At 41.1% G+C, this 25,000-nt stretch overlaps 1 protein-coding gene across 1 annotated transcript in view; it reads right to left on the bottom strand.

The window, feature by feature from the left end:
* LOC139753620 (probable glutamate receptor) overlaps positions 1–25,000 on the bottom strand; it is a 316,265-nt gene that overhangs the window by 161,049 nt on the left and 130,216 nt on the right. Inside the window, exon 3 of the mRNA XM_071670236.1 lies at positions 23,196–23,286. Within this exon, the coding sequence (XP_071526337.1) occupies positions 23,196–23,286 (91 nt within the window). The remainder of the gene's footprint in view (positions 1–23,195; positions 23,287–25,000) is intronic.

Below are 25,000 nucleotides of genomic sequence, written 5' to 3'. Positions count from 1 at the left end.
TGAATAAGAGCAAGGTTATTAGGTACAGTAGGGTTGAGGGTCAAGTCAATTGGGAGGTGAGTTTGAATGGAGAAAAACTGGAGGAAGTGAAGTGTTTTAGATATCTGGGAGTGGATCTGGCAGCGGATGGAACCATGGAAGCGGAAGTGGATCATAGGGTGGGGGAGGGGGCGAAAATCCTGGGGTCCTTGAAAAATGTGTGGAAGTCGAGAACATTATCTCGGAAAGCAAAAATGGGTATGTTTGAAGGAATAGTGGTTCCAACAATGTTGTATGGTTGCGAGGCGTGGGCTATGGATAGAGTTGTGCGCAGGAGGATGGATGTGCTGGAAATGAGATGTTTGAGGACAATGTGTGGTGTGAGGTGGTTTGATCGAGTGAGTAACGTAAGGGTAAGAGAGATGTGTGGAAATAAAAAGAGCGTGGTTGAGAGAGCAGAAGAGGGTGTTTTGAAGTGGTTTGGGCACATGGAGAGAATGAGTGAGGAAAGATTGACCAAGAGGATATATGTGTCGGAGGTGGAGGGAACGAGGAGAAGAGGGAGACCAAATTGGAGGTGGAAAGATGGAGTGAAAAAGATTTTGTGTTATCGGGGCCTGAACATGCAGGAAGGTGAAAGGAGGGCAAGGAATAGAGTGAATTGGAGCGATGTGGTATACCGGGGTTGACGTGCTGTCAGTGGATTGAAGCAAGGATGTGAAGCGTCTGGGGTAAACCATGGAAAGCTGTGTAGGTATGTATATTTGCGTGTGTGGACGTATGTATATACATGTGTATGGGGGGGGGGTTGGGCCATTTCTTTCGTCTGTTTCCTTGCGCTACCTCGCAAACGCGGGAGGCAGCGACAAAGTATAATAAAAAAGAAAATATATATATATATATATATATATATATATATATATATATATATATATATATATATATATATATATGTATCATACAAACCTCCAACAGCCAGGATCGGACCCGGGACCCCTGTGCCAAAGGCGGGAATGCTACCGCTAGGCTATGGGCCTGGCTAATAAGAAATAACTATTCGAATACCATGTACTCGAATACCCTTCGTCTCACGTTGGTGAGCAACGGGGTCTACACCGGTCATTTCCCAACAGGCGCACACAGCCAGCAGACAGCATTTTACCGAACCTAACTCTACAACGCGGAGGTATATGAATACGAACAAAGTGCATAGGAACACGCACCTTCATAGAAGATACAAACCTCCAACAGCCAGGATCAAACCTGGGACCCCAGTGCCACAGGCGGGAATGCTATAGCCCGCTAGGCTATGGGCCTGGCTAATAAGAAATAACTATTCGAATACCATTTATTCGAATACCCTTCGTCTCACGTTGGTGAGCAACGGGGTCTACAACGGTCATTTCCCAACAGGAGCTCACAGCCAACAGACAGCATTTTGCCGAACCTAACCGTACAACGCGGAGGTATATAAATACGAGCAAAGTGCAGAGGAACACGCACCTTCATAGAACATACAAACCTCCAAAAGCCAGGATCGAACCCGGGACCCTTGTGCCACAGGCGGGAATGCTACCGCTAGGCTATGGACCTGGCTAATAGGAATGTATTCAGGGAAGCAGTGATGGCTTGCGCAAAAGATGCTTGTGGTATGTGAAAGGTGGGAGGTGGGCAGATCAGATAGGGCAGTGAGTGGTGGGATGAAAAAGCAAGATTGTTAGTGAAAGAGAAGAGAGAGGCCTTTGGAGGATTTTTGTAGGGAAGCAGTGCAAATGACTGGGGGATGTATAAAAGCAAGAGGCAGGAGGTCAAGAGAACGGTGCAAGAGGTAAAAAAGAAGGCAATTGAGAGTTGGAGTGAGAGAGTGTCATTAAATTTTGTGGGAATAAAAAGATGTTTTGGAAGGAGGTAAATAAAGTGCGTAAGACAAGAGAACAAATGGGAACATTGGTGAAGGGTGCTAATGGGAAGGGATAACAAGTAGTGGTGAAGTGAGAAGGATATGTAGTGAGCACTATGAAGGTTTGTTGAATGTATTTGATGATAGAGTGGCAGATATAGGGTGTTTTGGTCGAGGTGGTGTGCAAAATAAGAGGATCAGGAAGAATGGTCTGGTAAACAGAAAAGAGGTAGTGAGAGCATCTCGGAAGATGAAAGCCGGCAAGGCGGTGGGTTTGGATGGTATTACAGAGGAATTTTAAAAAAAGGGGTGACTGTGTTGTTCACTCTTTGGTAAGGTTTTTCAATGTATGTATGGTTCATGGTGAAGTGCCTGAGGATTGGCGGAATGCATGTATGGTGACATTGTACAAAGGCAAAGAGCATAAAGTGGAGTGTTCAAATTACAGAGGTATACGTTTGTTGGGATATTATATGGGAGGGTATTGGTTGAGAGGGTAAAGGCATGTAGGGAGCATCAGACTGGTGAAGAACAGTGCGGGTTCAGGAGTGGTTGAGGATATGTGGATCAGGTGTTTGCTTTGAAGAATGTGTGTGAGAAATGCTTAGAAAAACAAATGGATTTGTATGTAGCATTTATGGATCTGGAGAAGGCATATGATACGGTTGATAGAGATGCTTTGTAGAAGGTATAAAGAGTATATGATGTGTTAGGTAAGTTGCTAGAAGCAGTGAAAAGTTTTGATCAAGGATGTAAGGCGTATGTAAGTGTAGGAAAAGGAAAGTGATTGGTTCCCAATGAATGTCGGTTTACGCCAGGGATGTGTGATGTCTCCATGGCTGTTTAATTTGCTTATGAATGGGGTTGTTAGGGAGGTAAATACAAAATTTTGGAGAGAGGGTCAAGTACGCAGTCTGTTGTGGATGAGAGGGTTTTGGAAGTGAGTCAGTTGTTGTTCGCTGATGATACAGCACTGGCGGCTGATTCGGGTGAGAAACTGCAGAAGTTTGGTAAAATGTGTGAAAGAAGAAAGCTTAGAGTAAATGTGAATAAGAGCAAAGGGGCAAGTTGACTGGGAGGTAAGTTTGAATGCAAAAAAGCTGGAGGAAGTGGAGTGTTTTAGGTATCTGGGAGTGAATTTAGCAGCGGATGGAACCATGGAAACTAACTGAGTCACAGAGTGGGATAAGCGGCGAAGGTTCTGGGTGCGTTGAAGGATGTGTGGAAGGCGAAAACTTTATCTCGGAGAGCAGAAATGGGTATATTTGAAGGCATAGTGGTTCCAACAATGTTATGTGGTTGCAAGGTGTGGGCTATAGATACGTTTGTGCGGAGAAGGGTGGATGTGTTGGAAATGAAATGCTTGAGGACAATAAGTGGTGTGAGGTGGTTTGATCGATTCAGGAATGAAAGTGTGAAGGATGTGTGATAATAAAAAGATTGTGGTTGAGAGAGCAGAAGAGGGTGTATTGAAATGGTTTAGTCACATGGACAGATTGAGTGGGGAAAGATCGATAAAGAGGATCTATGCGTCAGAGGTGGAGGGAATGAGGAAAAATGGGATATCAAATTGGAGGTGGCAGGATGGAGTGAAAAAGATCTTGAGCGATCGGGGCCTGAACATATAGGAGGGTGAAAGACGTGCAAGGAATAGAGTGAACTGGAACGATGTGGTATACCGAGGTCGACGTGAAGCGTCTAGGTAAACCATGGAAAGTTTTGTGGAGTCTGGATATGGAGAGGGAGCTGTGGTTTTGGTGCATTACACATGGCAGCTAGAGAGTGATTGTGAAAGAATGTGACCTTTGATGTCTTTCCCTAGCGCTATCGCGCGCGCGCACGCGTGCAGCCGGGGAAGGGGGGGTTCTGTTTTTTATGTGTGGCAGGATTGCGAGGGGAATGGATGAAGGCAGCAAGTATCAATATGCATATGTGTGTATATGTGAATATGTCTGTGTATGTATATAAATGTATACGTGTTAATTGATAAGAGAGTGAAAGAGAGACTTTTGGATGTTGATATGCTGAGAGGGGCAACTGGAGGGATGTCTGATCATTATCTTGTGGAGGCGAAGTTGAAGATATATAGAGATTTTCAGAAAAGAAGAGAGAATGTTGGGGTGAAGAGAGTGGTAAGAGTAAATGAGCTTAGATAGGAGACTTTTGTGAGGAAGTACCAGGAGAGATTGAATGCAGAATGGAAAAAGGTGAGAGAAAATGACGTAAGGGGAATAGGGAGGAATGGAATGCATTTAGGGGAACAGTGATGACTTGCGCAAATGATGTCTGGCATGAGAAAGGTGGGAGGTGGGCAGATTAGAAAGGGTAGTGAGAGGAGGGATGAAATAATATGATTCTTAGTGAAAGAGAAGAGAGAGGCATTTGGACGATTTTTGAAGGGAAATAGTGCAAATGACTGGTAGATGTGTAAAAGCAAGAGGCAAGAGGTCAAGAGAAAGGTGCAAGAGGTGAAAAAGAGGGCAAATGAGAGTTTGGGTGAGAGAGTATCATTAGATTTTAGGAAGAATAAAACGATGTTTTGGAAGGAGGTAAATAAAGTGCGCAAAACAAGAGAACAAGCGGGAAAACTGGTGAAGGAGGCAAATGGGGAGTTAATAACAAGTAGTGGTAAAGTGAGAGGGAGATGGAGTGAGTATTTTGAAGGTTTGTTGAATGTGTTTGATAGAGTGGCAGATATATGGTGTTTTGGTCGAGGTGGTGTGCGAAGTGAGAGTGCCCAGGAGAATAATTTGGTAAACAGAGAAGAGGTAGTGAAAGCTTTGCGGAAGATGAAAGCCGGCAAGGTGGTGGGTTTGGATGGTATTGTTGAGGAATTCATCAAAAAAAAGAGGGGGGGGGGCTGTGTTGTTGACTGGTTGGTGAGGATATTCAGTGTATGTATGGTTCATAGTGAAGTGCCTAAGGATTGGCGGAATGCATGCATAGTGTAATTGTACAAAGGCAAAGGGGATAAGGCTGAGTGTTCAAATTACAGATGTATAAGTTTGTTGAGTATTCCTAGGAAATAATATTGGAGGGTTTTGATTGAGAGGGTGAAGGCATGTACAGAGCATGAGATTGGGGAAGAGCAGTGTGGTTTCAGAAGTGGTAGAGGATGTGTGGATTAGGTTTTTGCTTTGAAGAATGCATATGAGAAATACTTAGAAAAACAGATGAATTTGTATGTAGCATTTATGGATCTGGAGAAGGCATTTGAAAGAGTTGATTGAGATGCTCTGTGGAAGGTATTAAGAGTATATGGTGTGGGAGGTAAGTTGCTAGAAGCAGTGAAAAGTTTTTATGTAAAATATAAGGCATGTATGAGTAGGAAGAGAGGAAAGTGATTGGTTGTCAGTGAATGTCGGTTTGTGGCAGGGGTACGTGATGTCTCCATGGTTGTTCAATTTGTTTATGGACGGGATTGTTAGGGAGGTGAATGCAAGAGTTTTGGAGAGAGGAGCAAGTATGCAGTCTGTTGTGGATGAGAGGGCTTTGAAAGTGAGTCATTTGTTCGCTGATGATACAGCACTGGTGAGAAACTGCAGAAGTTGGTAAAGTGTGTGAAAGAAGAAAGCTGAGAGTAAATGTGACTAAGAGCAAAGTAATTAGGTTCAGTAGGGTTGAGGGACAATTAACTAGGAGGTAAGTTTGAATGCAGAAAAACTGGAGGAAGTGAAATGTTTTAGATATCTGGGAGTGGATTTAGCAGCGGATGGAACCATGGAAGCTAGCTGAGTCACAGAGTGGCGTAGTGGGCAAAGGTTCTGGGAGCGTTGAAGGATATGTGGAAGGCAAGAACGTTATCTTGGAGAGCAAAAATGGGTATATTTGAAGGAATAGTGTTTCCAACAATGTTATTTGGTTGCGAGGCGTGGGCTATAGATAGAGTTGTGCGGAGGAGGGTGGATGTGCTGGAAATGAGATGTTTGAGGACAATATGTGGTGTGAGTTTTTTTGATCGAGTAAGTAATGAAAGGGTAAGAGAGATGTGTGGTAATAAATGAGTATGGTTGAGAGAGCAGAAGAGGGTGTTTTGAAATGATTTGGTCACATGGAGAGAATGAGTGAGGAGAGTAGATATGCTGGATATGAAATATTTGAGGACAATATGTGGTGTGAGGTGGTTTGATCGATTTAGTAATGAAAGTGTGAGAGATGTGTGGTAATAAAACGAGTGTATTTGAGAGAGCAGAAGAGGGCGTATTGAAATGGTTTGGTCACATGGAGAGATTGAGTGGGGAAAGATCGATAAAGAGGATCTATGCGTCAGAGGTGGAGGGAACGAGGAATAATGGGATATCAAATTTGAGCTGGAAGGATGGAGTGAAAAAGATCTTGAGCGATCGTGGCCTGAATGTTTAGTAGGGCGAAAGGCGTGCAAGGAATAGAGTGAATTGGAACGATGTGGGATACCGAGGTCGACGAGCTGTCAATGGATTGTACCAGGGCATGTAAAGCGTCTGGGGTAAACCTTAGAAAGTCTTGTGGGGTCTGCATGTGAAGAGGGAGATGTAGTTTTGGTGCATTACACATGAAAGCTAGAGACTGATTGTGAACGAATGTGGCCTTTGTTGTCTATTCCTAGTGCTTCTTCGCGAGTGCGCGTGCGTGCGGAAGGGGGGGGGGGGTTGCTGTTCTTTTTGTGTGGCGGAATGGCGACGGAATTGATGAAGGCAGCAATTATGAATATGTACATGTGTATATGTGTATATGACTTTGTGTGTATATGTATGTATACGTGTTAATTGATAAAAGTGTGAAAGAGAGATATTTGGATGTCTATGTGCTGAGAAGGGCAACTGGAGGGATGTCGGATCATTATCTTTTGGAGGCGAAAGTGAAGATATGTAGAGATTTTCAGAAAAGGAGAGAGAATGTTGGGGTGAAGAGAGTGGTGAGAGTAAGTGAGCTTGGAAAGGAGACTTGTGTGAGGAAGTACCGGGAGAGACTGAGTGCAGAATGGAAAAAGGTGAGAGGAAATGACGTAAGGGGAATGGGGGAGGAATAGGATGTATTTAGTGAAACAGTGATGGCTTGTGCAAAAGATGTTTGTTGCATGAGAAAGGTAGGAGGATCGATCCCGGCTGTTGGAGGTTTGTATTTTCTATGAAGGTGCACGTTCATATGCACTTTGTTCGTATTCATATACCTCTGCGTTTTACGGTAAGGTTCACTAAAATGCTGTCTGCTGGCTGTGCGAGCCTGATGGGAAATGACCGGTGCAGACCCCGTTGCTCACCAACGTGAGACGAAAGGTATTCGAGCACATAGTATTCGAATAGTCATTTCGCTATTAGGAGCGATCATAGCCAAGAGGTAGCGCTCCCGCCCAGTGCACAGGGGTCGCGGGTTCGATCCTGGCTGTTTGAGGTTTGTATATTGTGTGAAGGTGCGCGATCATATGTACTTTGTTCGTATATATATATATATATATATATATATATATATATGGAGTGAAAAAGATTTTGTGTGATCGGGGCCTGAACATGCAGGAGGGTGAAAGGAGGGCAAGGAATAGAGTGAATTGGAGCGATGTGGTATACCGGGGTTGACGTGCTGTCAGTGGATTGAATAAAGGCATGTGAATCGTCTGGGGTAAGCCATGGAAAGCTGTGTAGGTATGTATATTTGCGTGTGTGGACGTATGTATATACATGTGTATGGGGGGGTTGGGCCATTTCTTTCGTCTGTTTCCTTGCGCTACCTCGCAAACGCGGGAGACAGCGACAAAGTATAATAGATAAATAAATAAATATATATAAACATATCGGGAATGATCGAAATTTTGCGCGTGATCAAGTATATTCCTATGAGTCCACGGGGAAAATAAAACACGATAAGTTCCCAAGTGCACTTTCGTGTAATAATCACATTATCGGGGAAAACAAGAGAGAAATATAAAAGTAAGTTGATGTAAAGCGAAGAGACGTAACTAGGACGCCATTTGGTGAACATGCGATTGTCCAAGACAAACAACGATTGTATCATAAACTTATTATATGGACAAGATGATTTGTTTGCAAATCTTATCAACAATAAAGTTATCCAATTTGTATAGACCTTCACTAATATTAGCATTATAGTTCTTTGTGTGTTTGATAATAGAAGATTCAATGATATTTCTCATGGTACTGGAGTTAGAGTTAATAACTGAGATGACATTACTCAAGTCAATCCAATGTTCATAGTTTTTAACGTGATTAAACAAGGTATTTGATTCTTGTCTTGATCTTATACTATATGTATGTCGCTTAAGTCTAACAGAAAGACTCTTACCTCTCTGCCCAACCAAAAATCACAATTTCCACAAGGCACTTTATAGATCACCCGGGAAATTTTTTTCGGGTGATTTCCTGATTAAGATATTCTTTATATATTATTGTTGTTGAAAGCCAACATTTACTTTATAGGATTTAAGCAACATGGAAGTAGAGTAAGTTACTACTAAAAGATTTTTGGGTTTGTAAATCGGGGGTTTGGGCTCAACTTATAAATGAATTTTTTTTTCTAACTTTATGGATTTAACAGTGTAATATTAAGGATACTTTAACTTAGATCCAATAGAATATATATATATAAAATATAAAAATATATATATATATATATAATATATATAAATTTAATATATATAATATATAATATATATATATATTATATATATATAAATATATGGATTTTGGAGAAGGCATATGAAAAGAGTATAGAGATTGCTCGTGGAAGGTTATTAAGAATATATGGTGTGGGAGGCAAGTTGTTGAAGCAGTGGGAAAAATTTTTATCGAGGATGTAAGGCATATTTAACGTGTAGGGAAGAGAGGAAAGTTTATTGGGCTCAATAATGTAGTTTGCGGCAGGGGTGTGTGATGGGCCCATGGTTGTTTAATTTGTTTATGGATGGGGTTGTTAGGGAGGAAATGCCAGAGTCCTGGAAAGAGGGGCAAGTATAGTCTGTTGGGGATGAGAGAGCTTGGAAGTGAGTCAGTTGTTGTTCGCTGAAGAAACAGCGCTGGTGGTGATTCATGTGAGAAACTGCAGAAGCTGGTGACTGATTTGGTAAAGTGTGTGGAAGAAGAAAGTTAAGAGTAAATTTTGAAAAGAGCAAGGTTTTTAGGTACAGTAGGGTTTAGGGGGAAGTCAATTGGGAGGTGAGTTTGAATGGAAAAAACTGGAGGAAGTGAAGTGTTTTTAGATATCTGGGAGTGGATCTGTCAGCGGATGGAACCATGGAAGCGGAAGTGGATCATAGGGGGGGGGAGGGGGGGAAAATTTTGGGGGCCTTGAAAAATGTGTGGAAGTCGAGAACTTTTCCGGAAAGCAAAAATGGGTATGTTTGAAGAATAGTGGTTCCAACAATGTTGTATGGGGGCGAGGCGTGGGGGATGGATAGAGATGTGCGCAAGATGGATGGTTTCTGGGAAAATTTAGATGTTTGAGGACAATGTGTGGGTGAGGTGGTTTGATCGAGTAAGTAACGTAAGGGGAAGAGAGGGTGTGTGGAAATAAAAAGAGCGTGGGTTTGGGAGAGCAGAAGAGGGGGTTTTTGAAGTGGTGTTGGGGACATGGAGAGAATGAGTGAGGAAAGATTGACCCAAAAGGATATAGTGTCGGAGGGGGAGGGAAAAGAGGAGGAAGGGGAGACCAAAAATTTGGGGTGGAAAGATGGAGTGAAAAAGATTTGTGTGATCGGGGCCTGAACATGCAGGGGGGGTGAAAGGGGGGGCAAGGAATAAAAGTGAATTGGAGCGATGTGGTATACAGGGGGGTTTACGTGCTGGTGGATTGAATCAGGCATGTGAAGCGTCGGGGTAAAAACCCTGGAAAGCGTTTAGGAAAGATATTTGCGTGTGTTTGGGCGTGTGTATGTACATGTGTATTTGGGGGGGGGGGTTTGGGCCATTCTTTCGTCTGTTTCCCTGCGCTACCTCGGCAAAAGCGGGGACAGCGACAAAGTAAAAAAAAAAAAGGAAAAAAAAATTATTAAAATATATTAATTTTTTTTTTTTTTTTTGCTTTTTCGCTGTCTCCCCCATTTGCGAGGTAGCGCCCAAGGAAACAGACGAAAAAAATGCCCAAAAAACCCCTAAAAAGTTATAAAATACGTCACACCGGAAATATACATTCCCCACACAGCTCTCCATCGTTTACCCAGCCTTCACTGCCCTGATTTAATCCATGACAGCACGTCAACCCCGGTTACCCCATCGATCCAATTCACTCTAATTCCTTGCCCTCCTTTTCACCCTCCTGAAATTTCGGGCCCCCGATCACAAAAAAACTTTTCACCCCATCTTTCCACTCCAATTGGCCCTCCCACTTCTCGTTCCCTACACCCCCGAACATATATCCTCTGTAAAATCTTCCTCACTCATCTCTCCATGTGCCCAAAAACCATTTAAAAACCCCCTCTCTGCTCTCTCAACACGTCTTTTATTCCACACATCTCTCTTACCCTTACTTTATTTAAATCGATCAACCCCAAAACCACACATTGTCCTCAACTTTCCCCTTTTCCGCACATCCATCCTCCGCGCACAACTCTATCCATACCCCACGCCCGAAAAGTACAGCAATCAAAATACCCATTTTGCTTTCCGAGATATGTTCTCACCTTCCCACATCTTAAAGGCTTAGGATTTTTTTCGCCCCCCCCCCCCCCACCCTATGACCCATTTCCCGTTTCCATGGTTCCATCCGCTCCAATCCACCCCAAAAGATATCAAAAAACACTTTACTTCCTCCATTTTGTGCATTAAAAATTCCCCCCAATTGACTTGACCCTCAAACCTCCCTGAAAACCTAAAAACCTTTGGCTCTTATTACTTTTAAACTCTTAATTTTCCCTTCTTTTCTTCAAAATTTACCAAACTAAAGTCACCAGCTTCTGCATTTTTCTCACATAAATTTCAGCCACCAACCGTCATCAGCGAAAACAATGCTCATTTTCCAAGCTCTCTAATCCCCAACAGACTTCATACTTGCCCCTCTTTCCAAAAATTTCCTTCACCCCCAAAAAAAAAACCCACCCCATAAAAAAAAACAAAAAACCAAAGAGGACAATCAAAACACCCCTGCCCCCCCCCAAAAAAGACATAACTAGAAAACAATCACTTTCCCCTAAAAACACGTAAACATCCTTACACCCTCGATAAACTTTTTTACGCTTTAAACAACTTGCCTCCAACCATATGTTCTAATACCTCCAGAGGCATCTCTATCAACTCTATCATATGCCCTTTTCAGATCTTAAATGCCCACATAAAATTCCCCTTGCTTTCTAAATTTTCTCACATACATTCTCACAGCCCAAAACCGATCCACACATCCCTACACTTCTGAAACCACACTGCTCTTCCCCCAAACTGATGCTCTGTCCCTGCTTCACCCTCCCAAAAACAATACCCTCCCCTAAAATTTACAAAGGGAATCTCACAAACTTATACCTCTGTAATTTGAGCACGCACTCTTATCGCCTTTGCCCCTTTTTACAAAAGGGAATGAACGCATTCCCCCAATCCTCAGCACCTCACCCTGAGTCATACATACATTAAATAACCCTTTCCCAAAATTTAATAAACAGTCTCCCTTTTTAATAAATTCCACTGCAATCCATCCCAACCTGCTGCCTTGCCGGCTTTTTTCTTTTCCCCAAAGCTTTTAAATACCTCTTCTTGTTACCAAATAAAAATTTCCCCAACCCCCTCACTTGCACACCACCCCGACCAAACACCTTATTCTGCCACTCTGTGATTTGGGAAACCCCGGTTTAAAAAAACCCAGATATACATAAGTATTATGTAAGTAGGAAAAGATGGCCAGAGGCGTTATTGGATTACGTTTAAATGACAGGCGCCGCGAAATAGAGACTTTTGATTTAAAGTGCGAGAGGTGCAATGGAGATTCTGCCCTTATCTTGTGGAGGCTAAAAGGGGAAGATTTGTATGGTTTTTTAGAAAAGAAAAGTGAATTGGGTGAAGAGGTGTGAGAGTAATGGCTTGGAAAAAAAACTGCGTGAGGAAGTACCCGGAGAGATTGAGTACAGAATGGAAAAAGGTGAGAAACATGGAATAAGGGGAGGGGGGAGGAAAGGGATGTATTTAGGGAATAGTGATTGATTTCGCCCAAAAAAAGGGTGTGGCATGAGAAGAGTGGGAGTTGGTTGAATAAAAGGGAAGGATTGGTGGGATGAAGAAGTAAGAGTATTAGTGAAGAGAAGAGAGAGGCTTGGACGATTTTTGCATGAAAAAATTTGCAATGATGGAGATGTATAAAAAAGAGACAGGAGGTCAAGAGAAAGGTGCAAAGTGAAAAAAAAGGAAAATGAGAATTGTGGGAGAGAGTATCATTAAATTTAGGAGAATAAAAAATGTTCGGGAAAGGAGGAAAATAAAGTGCGTAAGACAGGGAGCAAATGGGAACTTCAGGAAGGGCGAAAATTTTGAGGTGATAACAAGTAGTGGTGTTTAAGAAGGAGATGGAGTGAGAAATTAAAGGTTTTTTGGGAATGTTTTTTGATGATGATGGCAATATAGGGTGTTGGAAAAGTGTGTGAAAGAAGAAAGTTAAGAGTAAATGTGAATAGAGAAAGTTATTAGGTTCGTGGGGTTTTGAGGTGAAGTCAATTGGGAGGTGGTAAAAGGGAAAAAAAACTGAGGGAAGTAAAAGTGTTTAGATATATGGGTGATCGGCAGCGGAGGGAAAACCTAAACGAAGTGGATCATAGGGTGGGAGGGGGCAAAAAATTCTGGAGCCTTGAAAAAAATGTGTGGAAGTCGAGAACATTATCCCCGGAAAGCAAAAATGGTATGTTTGAAGGAATTTTTTCCCAAACCCATGTTGTTTGTTGCAAGACGGGGGGCAAATGGATAAGTTGTGCGAGAGGAGGATGTGCTGGGAAATGAGATTTTGAGCAATGTGTGGTTGAGGTGTTTGATCGGTAAGTAACGAAAAAGTGTAAGGGGAGATGTGGGGAAATAAAAAGAGCGAAATTTGAGAGAGCAGAAGAGGGGTGTTTTGAAATTTTTTTCGGGCACATGGGAAAGATGAGGAAAGATTGACCAAGGGAATATATGTGTCGGAGGTGGGGGAACAGGAAAGAGGGAGCCCAAAATTGGGAAAAAGGGGGAAAAGAGGAGTGAAAAAATTTTGTGTGATAGGGGCCGAACATGCAGGGGGTGAGAGAGGAAAGGGATGAGTAAAGAAGCGATGTTGTATACCGGGGTTTGACGTGCTGTCAGTATGAATCAAGGCTTGTGAACGACTGGGTAAACCTGGAAAGCTGTTTAGGTGTGTGTGTGGACGATGTAATACATGGTATGGGGTGGGTTGGGGCCCCCATTTCTTTCGTCTGTTCCCCTTGCGTACCCGCAAACGCGGGACAGCGACAAAAAAAAAAAAATATAAAAAATATTTTTAAAATATATAATATATAATAATATATATATGTGTGTGTAGTGATATCATATAAATTATATATATGTGCTTTTTGATATATATATAAATATATATTTATAAATATATAATATAATTTATAATATATATATATATATAAAATTATATATCTAAAAAAACGAGAAAGTGTCAAAAGTAGAGGAGGCCCCCCAAAGCGGGAGAAGGGGACTCCAAGAGAAGTAAAATGTATTGTAGAAACCCAAGAAGAAGGATAAAAAATAAAAATGGTTTTGGGCCCAAGGGGTTTTCAGGCCAAGCCCAAACCCAATTCAATAAAACCGCCCCTCCCCCTAAATTTTTAAGGGAAAGTTCGGGAGTAAAACCGCACATGTTGATATCAAGCAAAGGATTTGGCCAGTGATTTAAATGTCTTCCTCTCCCGGAAATGTTGGGCTTTTTCCCAACTGGAACCAAACCCAAAAGGGTGCCCAAGTGTACCAAGGCAGAACAAGTTTGAAAATTTTCCCAGATGCTCACTGGAAAAAATCAATCACACTCAGATACAGACTCTGACCAGTGTAAATTCAAAGAGGTAACCACTGCCATTGAAGAACATATACAGGAGCCTTAGAGAAATGCCTCTTCCATCAGATTTTCCTTTAATGGGAGGGCCCAACAGTGTCCAGATTTGTGAAAAAATGGTTCGTTTCCCCCCCCCGTGCTAAAAGTTTCCTAGTACCCATGGGAAGGTGCCTCGCAAACGGAATACCTTGGCCCCCCAGTGATGCTACTACGTTGTGAATCGGGAACCATTGCAACACAAAACCCCCCAGTTGTAGAGTTTTCCCGCGTGTTTTAGAGACAGACTTCCCCAGAACTTTTTAAAGGGAAGTAAATGTTTATAGTGTGTTCTGGGGTGATAGTTTTTTTATACAGGTGGGTTTTTCAAGAAAATAGTGAAATTGAGAAAATGTTTGCTTAGAAAATTGAAACTTATTGTTTCGTGGTTAAATTGAAGAGAAATGCATTGAATTTGTGTAAATAAATTTACATTTCCTTTTTCATAGCCAGAGGTTGAACCCCTATTTGCATTTAATTTTTTTCATTTATTTCAACTAGAAGTTTCAGTTTTTAATTTTTTTTCTTACATTTTTCAATGATTATTATGATTTGTGTTGTGTGTGTGTATATGTGCGAAAGTTTTGTGTAAAGGTGTGTATGTGTATAAAGATATATATATATATTAACCCTGGGGATAGGGTGAAAGATACTCCCACGTATTCCCCCCGCGTGTCGTAGAAAGCGACAAAAGGGCGGACGGGGGGGCCAGAAAAACCCCCCCCTCCTTGTATAAAATTTCTAAAATAGAAACCCGAAAAAGGACCCCACGCGGGGAGTGCTCACCTCCCGAAGGGTCAGACGGGGGGCCTAAATGTGTGTGGATGTAACCAAAATGTGAAAAAAGGAGAGATAGGTAGTTGTTTGAAAGGGAAAAGGGAAATGGAAGTTTTGGCTCTGAGGAAACGAAGTCAAGTAAAGGGAAGAGTGGTTTGGGAATGTCTGGGATAAAGTCAGGGTAGTGAGAGGACAAGAGCAAGGAAGGAGTACAATACCCCTGAAACAGAAATTTGGGGAGTATTTTATAGAATGTAAGAAATAAATTCTCGATTATATGGGAAAAACTGAAAGTTATGAGAGAGTGGGTGATTTTTGGTGCAAAAGCACCTGGCATGAGAAGAAAGATCATGAGAGGCAAGTGTTTGGAGCAGTTTGAATTGAGTTGTTAGGGTTTTTGATGCACGAAAAACCGGTAATAGTGATGGTGATTTGAATGCAAAGGTGGGGTAATGGCAGTTGAAGGGAATAATTGGTATACATGGGGGTGTTCAGGTTGTAAAGGGAAAATGGTGAAGAGCTTGTAGATTTATGTGCGAAAAAGGACTGATGTTTGGGGCATACCTGGTTTTAAAAAGCGAGATATACATACGTATCCCTTTTGTAATAGGAGAGATGGCCAAAAAGAGCGTTATAAATTACGTGTTAATTGCAGGGCGGGCAAAAGGAGACTTTTGGATGTTAATGTCTGAGAGGTGCAACTGGAGATGTCTGATCATTATCTTGTGGAGTCTAAGGTGAAGTTTTTGGGTATGGGTTTTCAGAAAAGAAGAGTGAATGTTGGTGAAGAGGTTGGTGAGAGTAAGGGGAGCTTGGGAAGAGACTTGTGTAGGAATACCAGGAAGACTGAGTACAGAATGGAAAAGTGTGAGAAAAAAGGAAAGTAAGGAGTGGGGAGGAATGGGATGAATTTAGGGAATCAGGGGATGGTTTGCGCAAAAGATGCTTGGGGAAATGAGAAGAGTGGGAGGTGGGTTGTAGAAAGGGTAGTGAGTGGTGGGATGAAAAAAGGAAAGTATTAGTGAAAGAGAAGAAGAGAGGCATTTTGGGACGATTTTTTGCATGAAAAAGTGCAATTGGAGTGGGAAGATTATAAAAGAAAGAGACAGGAGGTCAAGAGAAAGGTGCAAGGGGCGAAAAAAAAGGGCAAATGAGAGTTGGGTGAAGAGTATCCATTAAAATTTTAGGGAGAAAAAAAAAGATGTTCTGGAAGGGGGTTTATAAAAGTTGCGTAAGACAAGGGAGCAAAGGGGAAAACTTCAGTGAAGGGGCTAATGGGTAGGTGATAAAAAGTAGTGGTGATGTTGAGGAGAGGAGTGGTTTTTGGGAAGGTTTGCTGAATGTGTTTCATGATAAGAGGGCAATAAAGGGTGTTTTGGTCGGGGTTTGGTGGGGAAAATTTGAGAGGGTTAGGGAAAATGATTTGTTAAACAGAAAGAGGTAGTGAAAGCTTTGCGGAAGAAGAAAGCGCAAGGCAGCAGGTTTGGATGGTTTTCCCAAAGGGAATTTATTTAAAAAAGGGGTGACGTATTATTGACGGGTTTTGGTAAGGTTTTTTAATGTATGTATAATCTTGGTGAGGTGCCTGAGGATTGGCAGAATGCTTGCATAGTAAAAAAATTGTACAAAGGCAAAGGGATAAAGTGATTTCCAAATACCAGAGTATAAGTTTGTTGAGTATTCTGGTAAATTATATGGGAGGGTATTGATTGAGAGGGTGAAGGCATGTACAAGCATCAGACTGGGGAAGAGCAGTGTGGTTTCAAAAGTGGTAGAGGATGTGTGGATCAGTGTTTTTCTTGAAGAATGTCTGTGATAAAAAACTTAGAAAAGCAAATGGATCTGTATTTTTGAAATTTTTGGGTCTGGAGAAGGGATATGATAGAGTTGATAGAGATGCTCTGTGGAAGGTATTAAGAATATATGGTGTGGGAGGCAAGTCTTAGAAGCAGTGAAAAGTTTTATCGAGGTGTAAGGCATGTGTACTTTTAGGAAGAGAGGAAAGTGATTGGTTCCAGTGAAAGTAGGTTGCGGGAGGGGGGTGTGATGTCCCCCATGGTTTTTTAATTTGTTTATGGATGGGGTTGTTAGGGAGGTAAATGCAAGAGTTTTGGGAAAAAGGGGCAGTAAAAGAAGTCTGTTGGGGTTGAAGGCTTGGGAAGTGAGTCAGTTGTTGTTCGCGATGATACGCGCTGGTGGCAGATTTCAATGTGAGAAACTGCAGAACTGGTGACTGAGTTCTAAAGTGTGTGGAAGAAGAAAGTTAAGAGAAAAAGTTAATAAGAGCAAGGTTATTAGGGACAGTAGGTTGAGGGCCCCAAATCAAAAGGGAGGGAGTTTGAATGGAGAAAAAAGGGGGAAGGAAGTGTTTAGATATCTGGGAGTGGATCTGGCAGAAGGTGGAAAACCCTGGAACGGAAAGTGGATCATAGGGGGGGGAAAGGGGGGGTAAAATCTGGGAGGCCTTGAAGAATGGTGGAAGTCGAGAACATTATCTTCGAAAGCAAAAAAGGGTAAAGGGGGTTTTAAGGAATAGTGGTTCCAACAGTGGTATGGTTGCAAGACGTGGGGTAAGGATAGAGTTGTGCGCAGGAGGATGGATGTTTCGGAAATGAGATGTTGAGGACAATGTTGGTGTGAGGTGGTTTTATCGAGTGAGTAAAAGTAAAAGGGGAAAGAGAAAAAAGTGTGGAAATAAAAAGAGCGTGGTTAAGAGATAGACGAGGGTGTTTTTGAAGAGGTTTGGGCACATGGGAAAAGTGAGTGAGAAGGGTTTTACCAAGAGGATATATGTGCGGAGGGGAGGGAACGAGGAGAAGAAAGGGGGACGAAATTGGAGTTGGAAAGATGGGGTGAAAAAAATTTTTTTGTGATCGGGCCTGAACATGCAGGAGGGTGAAAGGAGGGCAAGGAATAGAGTGAATTGGAGCGATGGGTATACCGGGGTTGACGTGCTGTCAGTTGATTGAAACAAGCATTTGAAGCGTTGGGGGAAAACCCTGGAAAGCTGTTTAGGGTGGTATATTTGCGTGTGTGGAAAGTATGTTTACATGTGGGATGGGGGGGTGGGCATTTCTTTCGTCTGTTTCTTGCGCTACATCGCAAACGCGGGAGACGCGACAAAGGATAATAAAATAAAAAAAAAGAAAATATATTATATTTGTATATATAAAAAATATTATATATATATAGTATATAAAAATATATAATATATATATATATTTTAAAATATATTATTGCCCCTGGGGATGGGGGAATACTTCCCACTCATTCCTCACTGTTTTCTTTGAAGCGACAAAGAGGGACGGGAGCGGCGGGCCAAAACCCCCCTTTCCCCTCCTTTATTTAACTTCTAAAAGGGGAAAAAAGAAGAAGGAGTCACGCGAGGGTGCTCATCCTCGTCAAAAGGCTCAGATGGGGTGTCTAAATGTGTGTGGATGTAACCAAATGAGAAAAAAGGCGAGAAGGTAGTATGTTTTGAGAAAGGAACCTGGATGTTTTGCTCTGCGTGAAACGAAGCAAAAGGGGTAAAGGGGAAAAGGGGTTTTGGGGAAAAATGTTCTTGGGAAGTAAAGTCAGGGTTATGGATGACAAGAGAAAGGGGAAAAGGGAGAAAGTACTACCCCCCTGAATCAGGAGTTGTGGGAGTATGTGATAGTGTGAAAGAAAGTAAATTCTAGTTTTGAATATGGGTAAAACTGATTGTTGATGGAAGAGATGGGTGTTAAATTTGGCGCATATGCCCCTTTGGGAAATGAGAAGAAAGATCATAGAGCAAGTTTTTTGGAGCAGCTAAATGAGTGTGTTGGTGTTTGGATGCACAAGACCGGGTTTTATAGTGATGGGTGATTTAAATCAAAGGTGAGTAATGTGGCATTTTGAGGGAATAATTGGTAACAAGGAGTGTTCAGTGTTGTAAATGGAAATGGTGAAGAGCTTGTAATTTATGGCTGAAAAAGGACTGGTGTTGGGAATACCTGGTTAAAAAGGGGAGATATACAAAGTATACGTATGTAAGTAGGAGAGATGGCCAAAGAGGGGTTATTGGTTTAAACGTGATAATTGATGGGACAAACGAAAGAGAGACTTTTGATGTTAATGTGCTGAGAGGTGAAACCCGGGATGGATGTCTGATCATTATCTTGTGGAGGCGAAGGTGAAGATTTGTGGGGGTTTTCAGAAAAGAAAGAGAATTTTGCGGTAAAGAAGGTGTTGAGAGTAAGTGAGCTTGGAAGGAGACTTGGGTGTGGGGAAAAGTACCAGGAGAGAGTGAGTACAGAAGGGAAAAAAGGGAGAACAAAGGAGGTAAGGGGAGTGTAAGGAAGAATGGGATGTATGTAGGGAAGCAGTGATGGCTTGCGCAAAAGATGCTTTGGGATGAAATGGGAAAGGTGGGTTGATTAGAACAGGTATGAGTGGGGGAACGAAGAAGTAAGATTATTTTTGAAAGAAAGAGAGAAAGGGTTTTGACGATTTTTGCAGGGAAAAAAAAGCAAATGAGGGGAAAGGTATAAAAAAAAAAGGCAGAGGGCAAGAGAAAGTGCAAGAGGTGAAAAAGAGGGCAAATTTAGAGTTGGGGTGGGATAGTATCATTAAATTTCAGGGAGAAAAAAAAAGATAATATATTATATAAAATATATAAAAATATATATATAAAAATATTATATATATATATAAAATATTTAAAAATATATATATATAATATATAATATATATTTTTTTTTTTCTTTTTTTCAAATACTTGGCCCTTATTTAATTTTTTTTCTTAAAAATTTTTTTTTAAGGAATTTTTTTCTTACATTTTTTTTTTTTTTTTTTTTTTTTGGGATTAAAAAAAAAAAAAAAAATAAATTTTTTTTTTTTTAAAAATTAAAAAAAAAAAAAATATATTATATATATATATATATATATATATATTAATTATATATAAAAATATATTTTTATATGAAATATAATATTATATATATATATTAATATTTTATAATTTAAAATTTAAAAATTTGTTAATAAAATATTATAAAATAATAAAATAATAAATAAAATATAATAATTAATTTTTAAAAACACGAAATTTAAAATTTCAACATAATTTTAAAAAAAAAACATTGCCCCCCCAAAAACCCTTTCCTTGGCGGTATCCCCCTGCCAGGGGGCACAACGGTATCTCCCCTTCATGATGTAGCGCCCGGAACTTAGGATAATAAAGCTAGATTCGTTTATCATGCTATGTGTATATGTATGGAAACCCAAACAGCTCCTTTTCACAAAACCCAAAGGGTCACAAAAACCCTTTTATGGTTTACACCCGACTTTTTACAGCCTGTTTTAAGTCATTTAAAAGCACGTCGCCATTTGTATATTTCCTTTTAATTTTTCCTTTTCACGCTCCTCCCCCCTCTATGTCATCCCCTAACGCTCAAAATCTTTGTTACTTTACTTCCAAACCCTTTGATTTTTGGGCTCCCGTTTCTCCTTCTTCCTTCCACCTCTGGTACATATGTCCTCTTTGTCAATCTTTCCTCACTCATTCTCTCCATATGTCCAAACACTTTCAACAGGCCTTCTTCTGCTGTTTCAACCACACTCTTTATTTTCCCATATCTCTTATCTTTTCATCCTTTACTCAATTAAACCACCTTACACCACAGTGTCCTCAAGCATTTCATTTCCAATACAATCACCTTCCCCCGTTCAATGCTATCTATATCCCATGTCTCTTAACCATGTAACATTGTTGGAACTACTATTCGTTCAAACATACCAATTTCTGCTCTCCGTGATAACGTTTTCTCCTTCCACACATTCTTCGTTGCTCCCAGAACCTTCGCCCGCTCCTCCACCTTGTGACTTACTTACGCTTCCATGGTTCCATTTAGTGCTACATGTACTCCCAGATATCTAAAACACTTCACTTCCTCCAATCTTTCTCGATTCAAACTCACATCACAATTACATTGTCCCGGAACCCTACTGAACCTAATAACGTTGCTCTCAACTTTTTCCTTTCACACACTTTTCCAAACTCAGTCACCAATTTCTGCAGATTTTCACTCGAATCAGGCACCAGAGGTGTATCGTTGGCGAACAACGACTGACTCACTTCCCAAGCCCTACCATTTCCAATAGACTGCGTTCTCGCTCCTCTCTCCAAAACTCTTGCATTTACCTGCCTAACCACCCAATCCATAAACAAAATAAACATCCATACGGACATCACACACCCATGCTTCAGACCGAACCTCACTCTCCTCTCTTCCTCCTTGCAGACACATGCCTTACATCATTGGGAAAACTTTTTCACTGCTTCCAGCACCTTATCTCATACACCATATACTCTTAAGACCTTCCACAAAGCATCTCCATCAACCCTATCTCATGCCTTCTCTAGATCCGTATATGCTACATACAAATCCATTTGTCTTTTTAAGTACTAACACACATTTTTCAAAGAAAACGCCCGATCCACTTCTGAAACAATACTGCTCTTATCCAATCCTGTACATGCTTTCATTCTCTCACTCAATACCCTCTCAAACAATCTTCTCGGAATACTCAATAAACTTATGCCTCTGTAGTTTGAACACTCACCTATATCCCCTTTGCTTTTGTATAGAGGCACTATGCATGCATTCCTCCAAGCCTCAGGCACTTCACTATAATCCATACATACAATGAGTATCCTTATGAACCAATTAACTACACTGTCTCCATTTTCTTAATTAATTCAACTGCAGTATGATCCAAACCTGATTTAATCTTCCGCAAGCCTTTCACTACATCGTCTCTCTTAAGCAAAGCATTATCCCTGACCCTCTCACTTCGGACAGCATCCCGACTAAAACACCCTACATGAAAATACTCACTCCTCCTCACTTCATCACTATCTGTTATTACTCCCCCCTTTCCGCCTTCACTGATGCTCCCATCTGTTTTCTTGTCTTACACAAGTTATTTACCTCTTTCCAAAACATGTTTTTTCTCCCTAAAGTTTAAGGATACTCTCACCCCAACTCTCATTTGCCCTCTTTTTCATATCTTGCACCTTCCTCTTTACCACCTGTCTCTTTCTTTTATACATCTAGTTATTTGCATTCCTTCCTTGTAAGTATCCTCCAAAGGCCTTTTTTCCTCTTTCACTGGCAACCTTACTTCTTCATCCCACCTCTCGCTACCCTTTCTAATCTGCCCACCTCTCAACTTTCTCAGGCCACATGCATCTTTTGCACATGCTATCACTGCTTCCCTAAATGCATCCCATTCCTCACCCACTCCCTGCACTTCATTTGCTCTTACCTTTCGCCATTCTACACTCAGTCTTTTATGGTACTTCCTCTCAAAAGTGTCCTTTCCAAGCTCACTTACTCTCACTATTCTCTTTTCCTGAACATTTTCTCCTCATTTTTGAAACCCTCTACAAATCTTCACTATCGCCTCCACGTGATAGTGATCAGACATCCCTCCAGCTGCCCATCTTAGCACATTAACATCCAAAAGTCTCTTTTATAAGCATATCAATTAATACGTAATCCCTTTGACTATCCCTCCTATTCACATACGTATTTGTATGTATACATCACTTTTAAAACCTGGTATTTTCAACCACCAGTCTTTTTTTCAGCACACAAATCCAAAAGCTCTTAACTGTCTCCATTCACAACTTTGAATAACCCATGTACACCAATTATACCCCATCCGCTACATTACTCCCCTACGCATCTAAATCACCCATCACTAATACCTAGTCCCGTGTATCAAAGATGCTGACATGCTGACTCAGCTGCTCTCAAGACACTTGCCTTTCATGATCTTTCTTCTCATGATCAGGTGCATAAGCACTAATAATTAATCAACCATCCCTCTCTAACTACTCTCAGTTTTCCCCAAATCAATCTAGAATTTACTTTCTTACACTTTATCACACTCTTCCACAACTCTCGCTTCAGGATTAGTGATACTCATTTCTTAGCTCTTGTCCGTTCACCAACCCCTGACTTTACTCCCAAAACTTTTCCAAACCATTCTTCCCCTTTGCCCTGAGTTTCTTTTCACTCAGAGCCAGAGCATCCAGGTTTCTTTCCTTAACCATATTACCTATCTCTTCTTTTCTTCTCATCTTGGTTACATACACACACATTCAGACACCCCAATCTGAGCCCTCGAGGAGGATGCGCACTCCCCGTATGACTCCCTCTTCTGTTTCCCCTTTTAGGAGTCGAAATACAAGGAGGGGAGGATTGCAGGTCCCCGATCCAGCTCCCGTCCCCTTAGTCGCCTTCTTCAACACGCGGGAAATAAGTGGGAAGTATTCTTTCTCCCCTGTCCCCAAGGATAGTATATATATATATATATATATATATATATATATATATATATATATATATATATATATATATATATATATATATATATATATATATATATATATATAACAGACTTCTCAATGACAGGTCCCAGTATTTCTTGACCACATCAGTTTGAACAAAGTGGTGAATGTTTACATGTAAACACTTGTCAACAATATACAGCCACTTACCTTCCTAGCCACTTGACCAATCATGCCTGTCCAGGACCCATTGCCTAGTTTCCTACCCCAGTGTTGGTCTGCTGGAGTCACTACACTGTACCTGCCGGTAAAACGCTTCTATAATCACATTCATGTCGTCAGTTACTATTTTGTACAGTGATATTCTTGCACTGTTATGCATACGTGTATATCAAAATTTTGTTTTAAATGCCATAAAAAGTATACGCTGCATTAGTTCCGGAACAGTCATGGAACGTTACTAACTGAAGATTTGTTTTCATCAAACCAAAAAATTTGGATGTCTATTATTGCTTGATACTTATAGCTGATATCAGAAGTGAGAAAAAAATATGCCTTACTTCAAGCATATATCATCTTCCTGAAAAGGAAATAAGGGAAAGATTCTAGGAAATCATAAAGTGATTGAAGGCATAAAAACAGCAATACTTTGTTGAAATGAACTTGAACACACACACACACACACACACACAAACACACACACACACACACACACACACACACACACACACAAACACACACAAACACACACACACACACACACATACACACACACACACACACACACACACACACACAAACACACACACACACACACACACACACACACACACACACACACACACACACACACACACATATACACGCGGACATAAGCACACACAAATATATGGAGAATGATTTGGTAAACAGAGAAGAAGTGGTAAAAGCTCTGCGGCAGATGAAAGCCGGCAAGGCAGCGGGTTTGGATAGTAATGAAGTGGAATTTATTAAAGATGGGGGTGACTGTATTGTTGACTGGTTGCTAGGGTTATTTAATGTATGTTTGACTCATGGTGAGGTGCCTGAGGATTGCCGGAATGTTTGCACAGTGCCATTGTACAAAGGCAAAGGGGATAAAAGTAAGTGTTGAAATTACAAAGGTATAAGTTTCTTGAGTATTCCTGGGAAATTATATGGAAGGGTATTGATTGAGAGGGTGAAGGCATGTACAGACCATCATATTGGAGAAGAGCAGTGTGGTGTCAGAAGTGGTAGAAGTGTGGATCAGATGTTTGCCTTGAAGAATGTATGTGAAAAATACTTGGAAAAGCAAATGGATTTGTATGGAGCACTTATGTATCTGGAGAAGGCATATGATAGAGTTGATAGAAATGCTCTGTGGAAGGCATGAAGAATATATAGTGTGGGAGGCAAGTTGTTAGAAGCAGTGAAAAGTTTTTATCATGGATGGAAGGCATGTGTACGTGTAGCAAGAGAGGAAAGTGATTGGTTCTCAGTGAATGTAGGTCTGCGGCAGAGGTGTGTGATGTCTCCATGGTTGTTTAATTTGTTTATGGATGGGGCTGTTAGGGAGGTGAATGCCAGAGTTTTGGAAAGAGGGGCAAGTATGCAGTCTGTTGTGGATGAGAGAGCTTGGTAAATTAGTCAGTTGTTGCTCGCTGATGATACTGCGCTGGTGGCTGATTCGTGTGAGAAACTGCACAAGCTGGTGACTGAGTTTGTTAAAGTGCGTGAAAGAAGAAAGCTGAGAGTAAAAGTGAATAAGAGCAAGGTTATTAGGTAAAGTAGGGTTGAGGGACAAGTCAATTGGGAGGTAAGTTTCAATGGAGAAAAACTGGAGAAGAGAAGTTTTAGATATTTGGGAGTGGATCTGGCATCGGATGGAACCATGGAAGCGGAGGTGAATCATAGGGTGGGGGAGGGGGCCAAAGTTCTGGGATTGTTGAAGAATGTGTGGAAGTGGAGAACATTATCTCGGAAAGCAAAGATGGGTATGTTTGAAGGAAACGGTT

The sequence above is a fragment of the Panulirus ornatus genome, chromosome 15 (genome assembly GCF_036320965.1).
Source record: "Panulirus ornatus isolate Po-2019 chromosome 15, ASM3632096v1, whole genome shotgun sequence".
Taxonomy (NCBI): Eukaryota; Metazoa; Arthropoda; class Malacostraca; order Decapoda; family Palinuridae; genus Panulirus; species Panulirus ornatus.
Note: the sequence above shows the minus strand (reverse complement) of the source record. Positions and strands in the feature narration are given on the sequence as shown.